Source organism: Pecten maximus, chromosome 2 (genome assembly GCF_902652985.1).
Source record: "Pecten maximus chromosome 2, xPecMax1.1, whole genome shotgun sequence".
NCBI lineage: Eukaryota > Metazoa > Mollusca > Bivalvia > Pectinida > Pectinidae > Pecten > Pecten maximus.
The window spans coordinates 51,974,792-51,990,962 of NC_047016.1; the positions used below are offsets into that span (position 1 = coordinate 51,974,792).

At 36.8% G+C, this 16,171-nt stretch overlaps 1 protein-coding gene across 1 annotated transcript in view; it reads right to left on the reverse strand.

Moving 5' to 3' along the window:
* The window catches only part of LOC117322436 (annexin A6-like), a 39,513-nt gene that overhangs the window by 3,483 nt on the left and 19,859 nt on the right, over positions 1-16,171 (reverse strand). Inside the window, exons 16-23 of the mRNA XM_033877353.1 lie at positions 15,817-15,998; positions 15,301-15,379; positions 14,951-15,036; positions 14,576-14,657; positions 7,014-7,108; positions 1,768-1,881; positions 1,316-1,406; positions 389-715 (exon numbers count right to left, since the gene is read on the reverse strand). Of these exons, the coding sequence (XP_033733244.1) occupies positions 389-715; positions 1,316-1,406; positions 1,768-1,881; positions 7,014-7,108; positions 14,576-14,657; positions 14,951-15,036; positions 15,301-15,379; positions 15,817-15,998 (1,056 nt within the window). The remainder of the gene's footprint in view (positions 1-388; positions 716-1,315; positions 1,407-1,767; positions 1,882-7,013; positions 7,109-14,575; positions 14,658-14,950; positions 15,037-15,300; positions 15,380-15,816; positions 15,999-16,171) is intronic.

Below are 16,171 nucleotides of genomic sequence, written 5' to 3' on the forward strand. Positions count from 1 at the left end.
ATATTTTGCTCATAAGACTAATGTATTAATGAATTATTAAGTTTATCCAAGACTTTATTTTTCCTACTACTCAAACGAAGCCAAATAATTAAACTTCTACTGCTTTATGCTGCTTATTGACTGATCTATTTATAGAAAGAATAAGAAACTGGTCTAATATGTGTTATAGATCAAACAGTTTGCAAAATTAATGAAAAGTACACAGAAAAACTTTTAGCTTATTTTAGATTCTAAAGTATATTAAGTTCTTTCATTTCAAAAAACAAAACAAAAATTTGACAATTTTTTCCATAGTTTTCTTACAGAATTGCCAACAATTTGACACTCTTAAAATGGAAGTTCATTTTCATTTCAGCTTAGGCACTGCAAAATCTGTTTTCAACCTTACCAACAGCCAGCATGCCCTTGAGAAGGTCACCAGACATCTCACTCTTCAGTGTATCTTCGATGTCTTTGTTTGCAAGTTTGGCATATTCCTGGAAGGTTGCACGGAGCTGTGCATAAGAACGGGCCACTAGAATGACATTGAAGCGAGACTCATCCGTTCCCCATTTCTTCTCACCAGCTTCATGTAAGGCCTGTGCATCTTGCTTGGCCTTATTGCGGTCAAACTCTTTGCTCTCGTCACGGTTAGCCTGCAGACAGCTGATCAATAAACGTTTGAAGTTTCCGGACGTGTCGCCAGCGACATCGGTCTCCAGTTCCTTGCCATACTCTATAAAAACGATACCATATAGTTTACAATTATTCTGTAGAATTAGGTGAACTTCAATCAAATCAAAAGGATACAAACAAACCATTTTATGTTTGGCAGCAAACCAATGTCATTTATATCAACCATGAATGCAATAGAAACGCTGCTTCATTTTTACATTTACATTTGCTACCCCTTCATTTATTTATTAAGATTCTTATGTGATTTTAATGTAACTATTATGTCAATTTCTAACCAGCAGTATGACACTTTAAAATGAACAGAAATTTTGAGCTGTCCTTATCCAATCGAGTAGATAATAGACAACCAGGGTCATTTAAGGACGGGCCAGGTTTTGGAGGTGGAGGAAAGCTGGAGTACCCGGAGAAAAAACACCGGCCTACGGTCAGTACCTGGCAACCGCCCCACATAGGTTTCGAACTTGCAACCCAGAGGTGGAGGGCTAGTGATAAAGTGTCGGGACACCTTAACCACTCGGCCACCGCAGCCCCTTTAGATATAGACATACATGTATGATACTCCATAGTTTTGTTCTCAAGTATATTGTATTAAAGTTGTGATCGAGTACAGATGTCGATTTAAGAGACATGCGATACTCACTAGCTTTGTAAGCTGTCTTGAAGGCCTGGATCTGGGCATTAGATCGAGTACAGATAATTTCCACAAGCACCTGCTCATCGGTGCCAAGGCCCTGAAAAAATTAAGTTAATAATAGTAACAGATTTATAATAGATTAAATTTTCAATACATTTGGTTGTTATCAAACTTTCCATATATATTCTTTTTTTATTATCAGACTTTCGATATTTTTTTTTTGTTATCAAACTTTCGATAAATATCATTTTTTGCTATCAAGCTTTCAATATACTGTATATTTTTTTGTCATCAAACTTTTGATATATCTTTTTAATTATCAAAGTTTCAATAATTTTTTGTTGTCGACAACAAACAGAATCTAATATTACTCGTCTGTTTTCATTTTGTCTATCAAGAAAATTAGATGGAGACTTCAAGTCTTGACTTTCTAATATAGACACCATTCATCAACTGACCTTGATAGCCTTGTTCAGGTTCATAGCATCAAAGTCTGGACTTGTCATACATAGACCATGACACAGCACCTTCAGACCTCCACTGAGTTCTCCATCAAGTTCCTTAACCAAGTCCTGAACAAACAACAATGACAGGTTATCATACTAAACAACAACAAGGTTATTGTCTGGAGACAATTAAATCCATACTGCCGTTACTCTTGTAGGTCAATACTATCTCAAATACATCTAGATTACTGTTGATACCACTGACGTCTGATGACAGACAAAGTAAATCTAGTTGTCTTAACAGTTAGCACCGCACAGAAAAAATGCTGTACATGTACCCCAGTTACATGCCACACAATCTTCAAAATAAAAGGAAAACCAGCTAGTTTTTCTGAAGTCAGAATAAATTGTTTTGAAAACAATTATATATGATTTTAAAGCTATCTATCTGATATGAGGAAGTGTAAGATTCTGTTCCTCACACCAATATTTATGATTTTTATTTTAGTACAACTAATATTGTTGACAATGATATGTCGATGATGATGTTGCTATCTGGCCTCAGACCACAGTTACACTTCCGGGTCGTTGTACACGAATGTAGTACATAAGTAAATTTCAGGTATGTTACTAAATATTTTTTCCTGACTTAGCTATTGCAGATATGTTCATAATTTTAACATATATTTGTAGTGCAATATCTATTCTAGTGGGAGAATTTTGTTTTGACACCATTTGCATGTTTGTTTGTGAGGAAGGACACAGGGAGTTATAAGGTTTGAGTAGTGATATTTTGTAATTTTCCGGATTTTCCCATAATATAGAGGGGTGGTGGCATTTAAATAAAAATATCTTTCTTAAATGCCGGTCATGAGGTACTTTCCAGCTCACTGCAGATTCAGATTGAACAGTTCTACAACATATATGAAAACTAGATTTTTTGCAATGTTTTGAAATATTTTTATTTTTATTTTTCTTTGATATAATATAGAGGGAAATTAATTGTGGTCTGAGGCCTGCATAGGCTAGAGTTATACCCCGTCTAAAACTTCCGCTGTAGTCGGCACGTTTGAAGTAGACATTTGACAGGCTGGGATATTGAAGTTGAAGGTTTGTACTAGGTGTCAGTGTAAATTATGAATGAATTTATATTTTATTTGTCTTATTACATCACTTTTTCTATGATTTTAGCAAAATTTCATGTTAAAATTTGATAAAGTCTTATATATTGAGCCGGGTTGTCAGCAAAGCACATGTTTACTTCAGTATACGTACTTTCACTTTCATGAACATCTAAAATTTAATTAGATACAGGAAAATGGAAAATTTTCTTGTGAAATATAGGGAAATGGTAACCCAGAAATCTGTGATTTCTGCGAACAGCAGGTGCAGGGTATGGATGGGACCACTGTCTAACAACAAAAAATATGGCATTGTAAGATACCGGCACCCGGACACAGGTGTCTGGAAAACGGTTACCGCACACCGTTTCTGTGTTATGCTGGATAAGGAAGTTTTAGAATTACCTGCACACTTTGATGCATCACACCTGTGTCATAATAATTTATGCACAACTGTTGACCATATCAGTTTGGAGCCACATGTTATTAACAACAACAGAATTCATTGTAAAAACTGTAATAATTGCACAGGACATGGGGAATATCCAGATTGTTTATTAGAATATATACAGGTACATTATCTGAAATATATGCATCAACATTTTATGTACATTTTGCACAGAGCACGGCTCAAGCTCGGCTCATCTCATACATCTCAATCATGGTTATTTCTATTGGTTTTTGTTTTGTTTTTGTTTTATTTTGTTTTTTTTAATGTTTTTGATGATTTCATTTTATGTACACACATATATATTTATATATAACTATTTGTGATAGTTGTGTTCATCATTGTTGGAGCTCAGTCTACTGGTGCTGAGGTCAGGATATGTGTCAAGCTGTCCCTTTTTATAATCAGATCTAGCTCCCTTATTTTTAATGTGCCTCTGAATAGCTTCTGCTTTCAGTTCTAGAGTCCTTTTCTTAAAAGCTGGGGTTTTTTGGTACTCTTGGTGGTAATTTTGCTCTGACTGCATTTGTCGCAGAGAGCGCCTCACTTCAGGTGCTACTGCTGCACCGAGGCACTCCATTTTTTTCATGAGGGAATTTCCCACCCCATTATTTGCTGTGTGGACAGCTCCATTGAATCGTGCATTCATATTCTTGCTATATAGCACATTTTTTGGTAAGCGGCTGTTAAGCAGCCTGAAAAAAGCCTCGCATCTTTGGGTATTTGCTCCAAGAGACATTCCTGTGATACATTCATCTGTTAATTTCATTTTCAGTATCTCGAGCAATAGCTGTTTGTCATTTTCATCTGGGTTCAAGCTAAATAGTTTATGTTTAGACAGGAATATGGACCTGTTCCACCAAGTACCACTACCAACTCCACCATTGCACACATAGGAGTATCTTTTGCACTGGGAACAATCCCCACTGTAGCACCTGAGGGTAGCATCTAGCACATGGGGTAGTTTTTCACGCATAATTTTGGTTTCCCCGGTACAATCTTTTGTGAGCTCTTTACAAATCAAACTACATCGAGCTTTTATGTCCCTGCTCAGAACTTTTTGTGATTCAGTTTTTCCCTCTCTAGTGCTCATTCCGGGGAACATGTCTGAGCTGAAATGTGCTCGTATATATTTTCTAAATTGAGCTTTTCCTAAATGGGTGGGATCAGCTAGACGTTGGACTTTCCACATGGGTATAAAGTTTTTATATGCCGCATCTAGACCTGCGACAGATCTCGCGTCTCCATCAGATGTTGCGTACCGTACAATAAGATCCTGTTGGTACAATTGCTCACCCACAAGCTTAGCAGCTTCGAACTCGGATAGCGGTGTCCCCTCCCCTATTGTAGCACTACAGTCAATGTGGCCACCAGGACATTTAGCATCAAACCCTTTGAGCCGTAACCATTTACCCTTCCAGCATATCTGTGATTGGACGGCTATTCCCAAGATATAATTTTTGTCTGTAATGTCCTCACGCGCTATTAGTGCTAATTGTACAGCACTTGTACCAGGCTTGTTACGGCAGGTTATTGTTGACCTATTGTATCTTCCGTCAACTTGTACGTTAACCATGTTGGGGTCTCCCCTCAACTCGCATATCTCCCTTACCTCTTTTGCTTTATTAGCCATATCCTCTTTATTTAGTGATATTATTTTCTCCCCCACCATATTAGCATTTCTCTGCATACCACTACGGCAGGGGGGAACCAAGTTCATTGAATTAAACAAACGCCGTGCACCTGCTGGCCCCATAGGTGTTTCTTGGAGGCCAGCGTGCATTGTCAGATTTGGTACTGCAGGGTTTGGTCCCCTTTTTGGTGATTGAACTTCATTGTACATCTTATGTGTATCAGACACCCAACCACATGTTTTACATGAGACTTGAAATTTACATGTTACTCCTATTTTGATCTCATTGTAAATATCAACATCTGGGTTGTCACACCTGTGTGAGGAGATAATTTGCATGAGGTCTCCAATTTTCTCTGTATTTATTAATCGATTACCCTGATTTCTGATACGAGTTTGTAATCTAGGCTTTTTATTCATGTTTTCATGTAGGTCTAAAGCCTCTAGATCAGTCGCTTTGGTTTTTCTGGGCCTAAGGAGTTTCACATTACCAGGGTTACCTTCGGTGTCAGAAGTGCTGGGAAAGTTGCTACCAGGGCGCGTTACTGTAACTAAAGAAAAGACATTGGGACTCAATCGTTTCCAGGTGCCTGATTCGTTTTTAGTTAAAACCTTACTTACCCCATGTCCTGCAGTTGTTTTACCCTTATTATGTGGTGTGTTACCATACTGGAAAGCAGATTTTAGTCTTTTCTTCCTCCCTTTCATGGTGCTGTCAGGCCAAATATCCCTCTAAAATTGACCCCTATATATCCAAAACCCTTTATTTTACCTGAACTTACATAAAACACATATGGTCTAAATATATACACCACTTAATAAGGATTACAAGCCCACAGGAAGGGGATATCTCATACCCAAATCCCCCTGGTGCTGACCAATGAAGAGAGGGCACCTGCCTACCTGGGTGTGTTTGTCATGTGTTTACTAATTAATTAATTGGGCTATAAAGTTTCAATTACACTCATTTTATAGGGGGAAACTTCCTGTATACAGTGGTATAAAGTTAGACAGGCTGTGATTTTTGAAAAAAAAACTGTTTCATTTTTACTGAAAAAAATTGTGTTGAAAAGTGTATTTTTTTACATGGATTATTAAAAATTCCTTATAAAGTTCATTTTTGTGAAAATTGAAAAACAACATATAAATTTCAGAAAAGTATTGAATAAGCTTTAATTTGATATATGATGTTGATATATTACTTGAATATTGATGGCCCAATTAGCCATTTACATATTGGGTCTCTCAGAAGTCTCATTGGCAGAGTAGAGTTTTACAGAGGATGGGGGTAGGGTAACTGAAAATGATATAACTTTTTCATTTATGAAGTAAATTTCACAATAATTTGCAATAACATGTGTTATTGTATGCCAAATGTGGTGATATAACCAGAAAATTGTATCTCTAAAAAATACATATATACAGGCCTCAGACCACAGTTACACTTCCGGGTCGTTGTACACGAATGTAGTACATAAGTAAATTTCAGGTATGTTACTAAATATTTTTTCCTGACTTAGCTATTGCAGATATGTTCATAATTTTAACATATATTTGTAGTGCAATATCTATTCTAGTGGGAGAATTTTGTTTTGACACCATTTGCATGTTTGTTTGTGAGGAAGGACACAGGGAGTTATAAGGTTTGAGTAGTGATATTTTGTAATTTTCCGGATTTTCCCATAATATAGAGGGGTGGTGGCATTTAAATAAAAATATCTTTCTTAAATGCCGGTCATGAGGTACTTTCCAGCTCACTGCAGATTCAGATTGAACAGTTCTACAACATATATGAAAACTAGATTTTTTGCAATGTTTTGAAATATTTTTATTTTTATTTTTCTTTGGTATAACATAGAGGGAAATTAATTGTGGTCTGAGGCCATCTTACAATATCATACACATTAAATAGAAATGTCTGACACTGATGTTTATTTCATTAAAAACATGAAAATATCTAACATCTTCTGTTCCCTTGTACAGGAATCCTCACTGGACCAGGACAATTATATTATTATCAAAATGTCAACTCAGTTCTTATTGCAACTGTTCTTACCTTCCCAAACATTGTTTTAAATGTCTTTACAATCTCCATCCTCTGTTCATTAGACCTGAAGCCCAGGACATTGATAATAGCCTTTTCATCAGTACCTGTAAAACAACCACAATTAGACATGGACTACATTTATATCAATCATTTAGGGATTTAAGTGATTTATATTTTATGTTGGTTTATGTGGTTTGGTTTGTTTTGTTTAACGTCCTTTATACAGCCAGGGTCATTTAAGGACGTTCCAGGTTTCGGAGGTGGAGGAAAGCCGGAGTTCCCGGAGAAAAAACACCGGCCTACGGTCAGTACCTGGCAACTGTCCCACGTAGGTTTTGAACTCGCAACCCAGAGGTGGAGGGCTAGTGATAAAGTGTCGGGACACCTTAACCACTCGGCCACTGAATGTAATAGAGACGTCAAATGAATTTTAATCTAACTTGAACAATTAATCAACAAAGGCCTATAAACTTTATTGAGACAATCTTCTTACTTTGAGAACTTTATATTTAACAGCTCAACTAGCATATCAAAAGCAACGTAGAGCAAAAACCCACATTTTTTTGGTCTCGGGATGATAACATAACAAGAGATCCCAGAGGGATCTTGGCGCCCACCATTGAATGATCTTCATAGGTTCCATGTCAGATTGATCTTTTCTCTACTTTTCCCTTCATTTTACTAATCTGTGCAAATTGAGACATCCCTCCAGTATTTTTCAAGGGAATCCTAGCTAGCTATATAAGAAATTTGAGATTTAACGATAATGGCTGTTTGTTTGCCAGGTTGTTTTCAGGACAGACTGGTCTAAAAATGCAATACAATGGACCAAGGGGAACCTACTTCTGAAATTTGAGAAAGATCCATTCAGTACTTTGAGAAATAGAGATAACAAACTTCATTTGTCAAAATCCAAGATGGCGGTCTGTCGGCCATATTGTTTTCCAATTGATCTCAAAATGCAATAAGCATAACAAGGCACCAAGGGGAACCTCCATATGAAATTTGAGAAAGATCCCTTCAGTACTTTCTCAGAAATAGCGATAACAAACTTTAATTGTCAAAATCAAAGATGGCTGCCTGTCGGCCATGTTATTTTCAGATTGGTCTCAAAATGCAATATGCATAACTAAGCACCAAGGGAAACTTACATATGAAATTTGAGAAAGATCCCTTAAATACTTTCTCAGAAATAGTGATAACAAACTTCAATTGTCAAAATCTAAGATGGCTGCCTGTCAGCCATGTTGTTTTCAGATTGGTCTCAAAACGCAATATGCATAACTAGGCACTAAGGGAAACTCACATATGAAATTTCAGAAAGATCCATTCAGTACTTTCTCAGAAAAAGTGATAACAAACTTCAATTGTCAAAATCCAAGATGGCTGCCTGTCGGCCATGTTGTTTTCAGATTGGTCTCAAAACGCAATATGCATAACTAGGCACCAAGGGAAACTTACCTATGAAATTTGAGAAAGATCCCTTAAATACTTTCTCAGAAATAGTGATAACAAACTTCAATTGTCAAAATCCAAGATGGCTGCCTGTCGGCCATGTTGTTTTCAGATTGGTCTCAAAACGCAATATGCATAACTAGGCACCAAGGGAAACCTTACATATGAAATTTCAGAAAGATCCATTCAGTACTTTCTCAGAAATAGCTGATAACAAACTTCAATTGTCAAAATCCAAGATGGCTGCCTGTCGGCCATGTTGTTTTCGGATTGGTCTCAAAATGCAATATGCATAACTAGGCACCAAGGGGAACCTACATATGAAATTTCAGAAAGATCCATTCAGTACTTCTCAGAAATAATGATAACAAACTTCAATTGTCAAAATCCAAGATGGCTGCCTGTCGGCCATGTTGTTTTCGGTTGGACTCAAAACGCAATATGCATAACTAGGCACCAAGGGGAACCTACATATGAAATTTGAGAAAGATCCCTTCAGTACTTTCTCAGAAATAGCGATAACAAACTTCAATTGTCAAAATCCAAGATGGCTGCCTGTCGGCCATGTTGTTTTCGGATTGGTCTCAAAACGCAATATGCATAACTAGGCACCAAGGGAAACCTACATTTGAAATTTCAGAAAGATCCATTCAGTACTTCCTCAGAAATAGTGATAACAAACTTCAATTGTCAAAATCCAAGATGGCTGCCTGTTGGCCATGTTGTTTTCCGATTGGTCTCAAATCGCAATATGCATAACTAGGCACCAAGGGGAACCTACATATGAAATTTGAGAAAGATCCCTTCAGTACTTTCTCAGAAATAGCGATAACAAACTTCAATTGTCAAAATCCAAGATGGCTGCCTGTCGGCCATGTTGTTTTCAGATTGGTCTCAAAACGCAATATGCATAACTAGGCACCAAGGGGAACCTACATATGAAATTTGAGAAAGATCCCTTCAGTACTTTCTGAGAAACAGCGATAACAATAATTGTTTACGGAAGGAGGGACGGACGGACGGAGGCACGGACGGACGGACGGACGGAGCCCAATTTAATATCCCCCGCAAACGCGTTTCGCGGGGGATAAATATTGTATCAGGTACTGAGCTTGTTGCTCTTCTTTTGCGCCTTGTGCAATTAATATTAAGTACATAAAATATTCCATAATAACATTAAAATATTACATAAGCAATATGTTATTTATGATTATGGCACATTTTACCAAAATAAGAATATGTCTAATAAACTCATAATAAACCTTGAATTATATATAATTAATCACAATATTCCAAAATGTGTTGATTTAAAAAAGAAATAAAACCAGAGGGATCTTGGCGCCCACCATTGAATGATCTTTATAGGTTCCATGTCAGATTGATCTTTTCTCTACTTTTCCCTTCCTCTAAGTCTTACTGTGTAAATTCAGAAACAGCCCTCTAGTACTTTTCAAACAAGGGGAACCTATATATAAAATTTAAGATTTAGCGATAATGGCTGTCTGTTGTTTTCGGATTGGTCCCAAAATGCAACACCAGGGACCAAGGGGAACCTACATATGAAATTTGAGAAAGATCCCTTCAGTACCTTCTGTAAAATAGCGATAACAAACTTCAATTGTTATCGAAATACAAGATGGCTGCCTGTCGGGCAGGTTGTTCTCTGACTGGTCTCAAAATCTAATATGCATAACTAGGCACAGAGGGCAACCTACAAATGAAATTTCAGAAAGATCTCTTCAGCAATTTCTGATAAATAGCGATAACAAACTTCAATTGTCAAAATCCAAGATGGCTGCCTATTGGCCATGTTGTTTTCCTATTGGTCCCAAGATGCAATATGCAGAACTACAGACCAAGGGGAACTTACAAAAATGTTTGAGAAAGATCCCTTCAGTACTTTCTGAGAAATAGCGATAACAAACTTCAATTGTCAAAATCCAAGATGGCTGCCTGTCGGCCATGTTATTTTCTGATTGGTCTCAAAATGCAATATGCATAACTAGGCACCAAGGGGAATCTACATATGAAATTTGAGAAAGATCCCTTCAGTACTTTCTCAGAAATAGCGATAACAAACTTCAATTGTCAAAATCCAAGATGGCTGCCTGTCGGCCATGTTGTTTTCAGATTGGTCTCAAAACGCAATATGCATAACTAGGCACCAAGGGGAACCTACATATGAAATTTGAGAAAGATCCCTTCAGTACTTTCTGAGAAACAGCGATAACAATAATTGTTTACGGAAGGAGGGACGGACGGACGGAGGCACGGACGGACGGCGGACGGAGCCCAATTTAATATCCCCCGCAAACGCGTTTCGCGGGGGATAAATATTGTATCAGGTACTGAGCTTGTTGCTCTTCTTTTGCGCCTTGTGCAATTAATATTAAGTACATAAAATATTCCATAATAACATTAAAATATTACATAAGCAATATGTTATTTATGATTATGGCACATTTTACCAAAATAAGAATATGTCTAATAAACTCATAATAAACCTTGAATTATATATAATTAATCACAATATTCCAAAATGTGTTGATTTAAAAAAGAAATAAAACCAGAGGGATCTTGGCGCCCACCATTGAATGATCTTTATAGGTTCCATGTCAGATTGATCTTTTCTCTACTTTTCCCTTCCTCTAAGTCTTACTGTGTAAATTCAGAAACAGCCCTCTAGTACTTTTCAAACAAGGGGAACCTATATATAAAATTTAAGATTTAGCGATAATGGCTGTCTGTTGTTTTCGGATTGGTCCCAAAATGCAACACCAGGGACCAAGGGGAACCTACATATGAAATTTGAGAAAGATCCCTTCAGTACCTTCTGTAAAATAGCGATAACAAACTTCAATTGTTATCGAAATACAAGATGGCTGCCTGTCGGGCAGGTTGTTCTCTGACTGGTCTCAAAATCTAATATGCATAACTAGGCACAGAGGGCAACCTACAAATGAAATTTCAGAAAGATCTCTTCAGCAATTTCTGATAAATAGCGATAACAAACTTCAATTGTCAAAATCCAAGATGGCTGCCTATTGGCCATGTTGTTTTCCTATTGGTCCCAAGATGCAATATGCAGAACTACAGACCAAGGGGAACTTACAAAAATGTTTGAGAAAGATCCCTTCAGTACTTTCTGAGAAATAGCGATAACAAACTTCAATTGTCAAAATCCAAGATGGCTGCCTGTCGGCCATGTTGTTTTCTGATTGGTCTCAAAATGCAATATGCATAACTAGGCACCAAGGGGAACATACATATGAAATAAGAGAAAGATCCCTTCAGTACTTTCTTAGAAATAGCGATAACAAGTTTCAATTGTCAAAATCCAAGATGGCTGCCTGTCGGCCATGTTGTTTTACGATTAGTCTCAAAATGCAATATGCATAACTAGGCACAGAGGGCAACCTACATATGAAAATTTGAGAAAGATCCCTTCATTACTTTCTGAGAAATAGCGATAACAAACTTCAATTGTCAAAATCTAAGATGGCTGCCTGTCGGCCATGTTGTTTTCCGATAGGTCTCAAAATGTAATATGCATAACTAGGCACCAAGGGGAACCTATATATGAAATTTGAGAAAGATCCCTTCAGTACTTTCTCAGAAATAGCGATAACAAACTTCAATTGTCAAAATCCAAGATGGCTACCATGTCGGCCATGTTGTTTTCCGATAGGTCTCAAAATGCAATATGCATAAATAGGCACCAAGGGGAACCTATATATGAAATTTGAGAAAGATCCCTTCAGTACTTTCTTAGAAATAGCGATAACAAACTTCAATTGTCAAAATCCAAGATGGCTGCCTGTCGGCCATGTTGTTTTCCGATAGGTCTCAAAATGCAATATGCATAACTAGGCACCAAGGGGAATCTACATATGAAATTTGAGAAAGATCCCTTCAGTACTTTCTCAGAAATAGCGATAACAAGTTTCAATTGTCAAAATCCAAGATGGCTGCCTGTCGGCCATGTTGTTTTACGATTAGTCTCAAAATGCAATATGCATAACTAGGCACAGAGGGCAACCTACATATGAAAATTTGAGAAAGATCCCTTCATTACTTTCTGAGAAATAGCGATAACAAACTTCAATTGTCAAAATCTAAGATGGCTGCCTGTCGGCCATGTTGTTTTCCGATAGGTCTCAAAATGTAATATGCATAACTAGGCACCAAGGGGAACCTATATATGAAATTTGAGAAAGATCCCTTCAGTACTTTCTCAGAAATAGCGATAACAAACTTCAATTGTCAAAATCCAAGATGGCTACCATGTCGGCCATGTTGTTTTCCGATAGGTCTCAAAATGCAATATGCATAAATAGGCACCAAGGGGAACCTATATATGAAATTTGAGAAAGATCCCTTCAGTACTTTCTTAGAAATAGCGATAACAAACTTCAATTGTCAAAATCCAAGATGGCTGCCTGTCGGCCATGTTGTTTTCCGATAGGTCTCAAAATGCAATATGCATAACTAGGCACCAAGGGGAATCTACATATGAAATTTGAGAAAGATCCCTTCAGTACTTTCTCAGAAATAGCGATAACAAGTTTCAATTGTCAAAATCCAAGATGGCTGCCTGTCGGCCATGTTGTTTTACGATTAGTCTCAAAATGCAATATGCATAACTAGGCACAGAGGGCAACCTACATATGAAAATTTGAGAAAGATCCCTTCATTACTTTCTGAGAAATAGCGATAACAAACTTCAATTGTCAAAATCTAAGATGGCTGCCTGTCGGCCATGTTGTTTTCCGATAGGTCTCAAAATGTAATATGCATAACTAGGCACCAAGGGGAACCTATATATGAAATTTGAGAAAGATCCCTTCAGTACTTTCTCAGAAATAGCGATAACAAACTTCAATTGTCAAAATCCAAGATGGCTACCATGTCGGCCATGTTGTTTTCCGATAGGTCTCAAAATGCAATATGCATAAATAAGCACCAAGGGGAACCTATATATGAAATTTGAGAAAGATCCCTTCAGTACTTTCTTAGAAATAGCGATAACAAACTTCAATTGTCAAAATCCAAGATGGCTGCCTGTCGGCCATGTTGTTTTCCGATAGGTCTCAAAATGCAATATGCATAACTAGGCACCAAGGGGAATCTACATATGAAATTTGAGAAAGATCCCTTCAGTACTTTCTCAGAAATAGCGATAACAAACTTCAATTGTCAAAATCCAAGATGGCTGCCTGTCGGCCATGTTGTTTTTCGATTGGTCTCAAAATGCAATATGCATAACTAGGCACCAAGGGGAGCCTACATATGAAATTTGAGAAAGATCCCTTCAGTACATTCTCAGAAATAGCGATAACAAACTTCAATTATCAAAATCCAAGATGGCTGCCTGTCGGCCATGTTGTTTTCCGATTGGTCTCAAAATGCAATATGCATAACTAGGCACCAAGGGGAGCCTACATATGAAATTTGAGAAAGATCCCTTCAGTACATTCTCAGAAATAGCGATAACAAACTTCAATTATCAAAATCCAAGATGGCTGCCTGTCGGCCATGTTGTTTTCCGATTGGTCTCAAAATGCAATATGCATAACTAGGCACTAAGGGGAGCCTACATATGAAATTTGAGAAAGATCCCTTCAGTACTTTCTCAGAAATAGCGATAACAAACTTCAATTATCAAAATCCAAGATGGCTGCCTGTCGGCCATGTTGTTTTCCGATTGGTCTCAAAATGCAATATGCATAACTTGGCACCAAGGGGAGCCTACATATGAAATTTGAGAAAGATCCCTTCAGTATTTTCTCAGAAATAGCGATAACAAACTTCAATTGTCAAAATCCAAGATGGCTGCCTGTCGGCCATGTTGTTTTCCGATTGGTCTCAAAATGCAATATGCATAACTAGGCACCAAGGGGAACCCACATATGAAATTTGAGAAAGATCCCTTCAGTACTTTCTGAGGATTAGCGATAACAAGAATTGTTTACGGACGGACGGAGGGACGGACGGACGGACGGACGACGGACCACGGACGCAGGGCGATTTGAATAGCCCACCATCTGATGATGGTGGGCTAAAAATCTTTGTTTATAGAAAATTTTGTTTTACAGGCTTAAGTTATCTCCCCTTACCAAATCCTTTCATGGCTTTCTTTAAAACCTCTGCATCATTTTCTGCATTAAAATTTTCTGCTGGCTTAAGAGTAGGATCCTCCTATTGCAAAATAAAGAAAAGTAACTATCAAATATTTTATTTATATAAATCAAAGTGCTAGTCAAATTCCTTCATTTATCATTGGTAAATTATGATAAGTATAATAAATCAGATTTCATACATTATAAAACAAATCTAATTTCAGTCAGATTTTTATCTTTTTTTTTTTTTTACAGCTGCAGTTATTTTGATAGATATGTACACACTAGTTTCTTGTTTCTGTTTAACAGATATCTCCATTACAATATCAGATACATATACAACACATGTATTTTTATCGGTTATGCTCCTACCTGAATATTTTCCGTCTCCATTCGTACTTGTTCGTCTAACTCCTCCTCAGTCTTGTACTTCACAGCTTCAACAAAACCCTTGCCAGCTGTCGAATAAAAATTGCAGCATAATATAATTCTGCAGATGTAAGAACAATGATGTACAATCACCATTGAATGGTTATAACACAGGAATTTTCTTTAAAAATCTGGAATCTTTATTTTTGAATTGATAATCAAAATATGATAAAAAATAACACAGGATTTTTTTTTTTGAATTTAATGGAGGAAAAAGAATTAAAAAATATTTTATCAAAACATGATTTTAAGTATATGAAAAATAATATGCATGCTGGTCAGTGATCACTCACATTTTGTGGCCCTGTCTGGGGGAGGTCCTCCCATGACTAGAGACAGGATCACATCACGGTAGTCTGAGCTGAGGTCATCCTGGAAACCAAACATCACATCAACACAGATCAGCATTATCAAACATCTCATGATCCTAATATAACAAATATAATATGAGTTTCGCAGAGGTTTTTATCGCACAAGAGTTTCGTTTGTAATCCGAAAATTTTGAGTGTATAACATTTCATGAAAATTTTATCGAAAATTTCTCCCAGAAAGGAATTTCTGTTTCCCAAATCGCTGATATTTTTATGACGATCACTATGAAATAGATTAAACATTACATATTCGAAAATTAGTTTTTTAATTCTTAGAGTTCTTCATTTAAATTCAAGAATGCAATATATAATTGTATAAAACTCTTCAAAGTTTCTTCATATTTTTTTTTCATTAAAATGACTTGATAATGACATATGTTTTTCCCAAAAAAAGGAAACAAAGAATAAATTAACTTGGCCTTGTCCTATCATACTCACAGCTATATACTGTTGAAGTGTTTGGCCTGCCAGACTTTCAAATGCTTCCTTGATCTGGACCATGTCGATCTCGCACCGACTGACGACCACACGCACCAATGTATCATCATCGGTGCCAATTCCTTTCATGGTTTTCTGCAGCTGGCGAGCAAAGTGACCAGCTTTGTTCCTCACACATCTCACTGTCAAAAAAAATCAAAAGAATAACTTTTATTTACAGATTAGCTAAACAACAATGACCTCAATATAAGGAATATTTGGTGTCCAACTCAATATAAGGAATATTTGGTGAATTACTAATTATAATGAAAATATTTGGTGTATTACTCTGTCACAATATCTTTTTGTAAGTTCT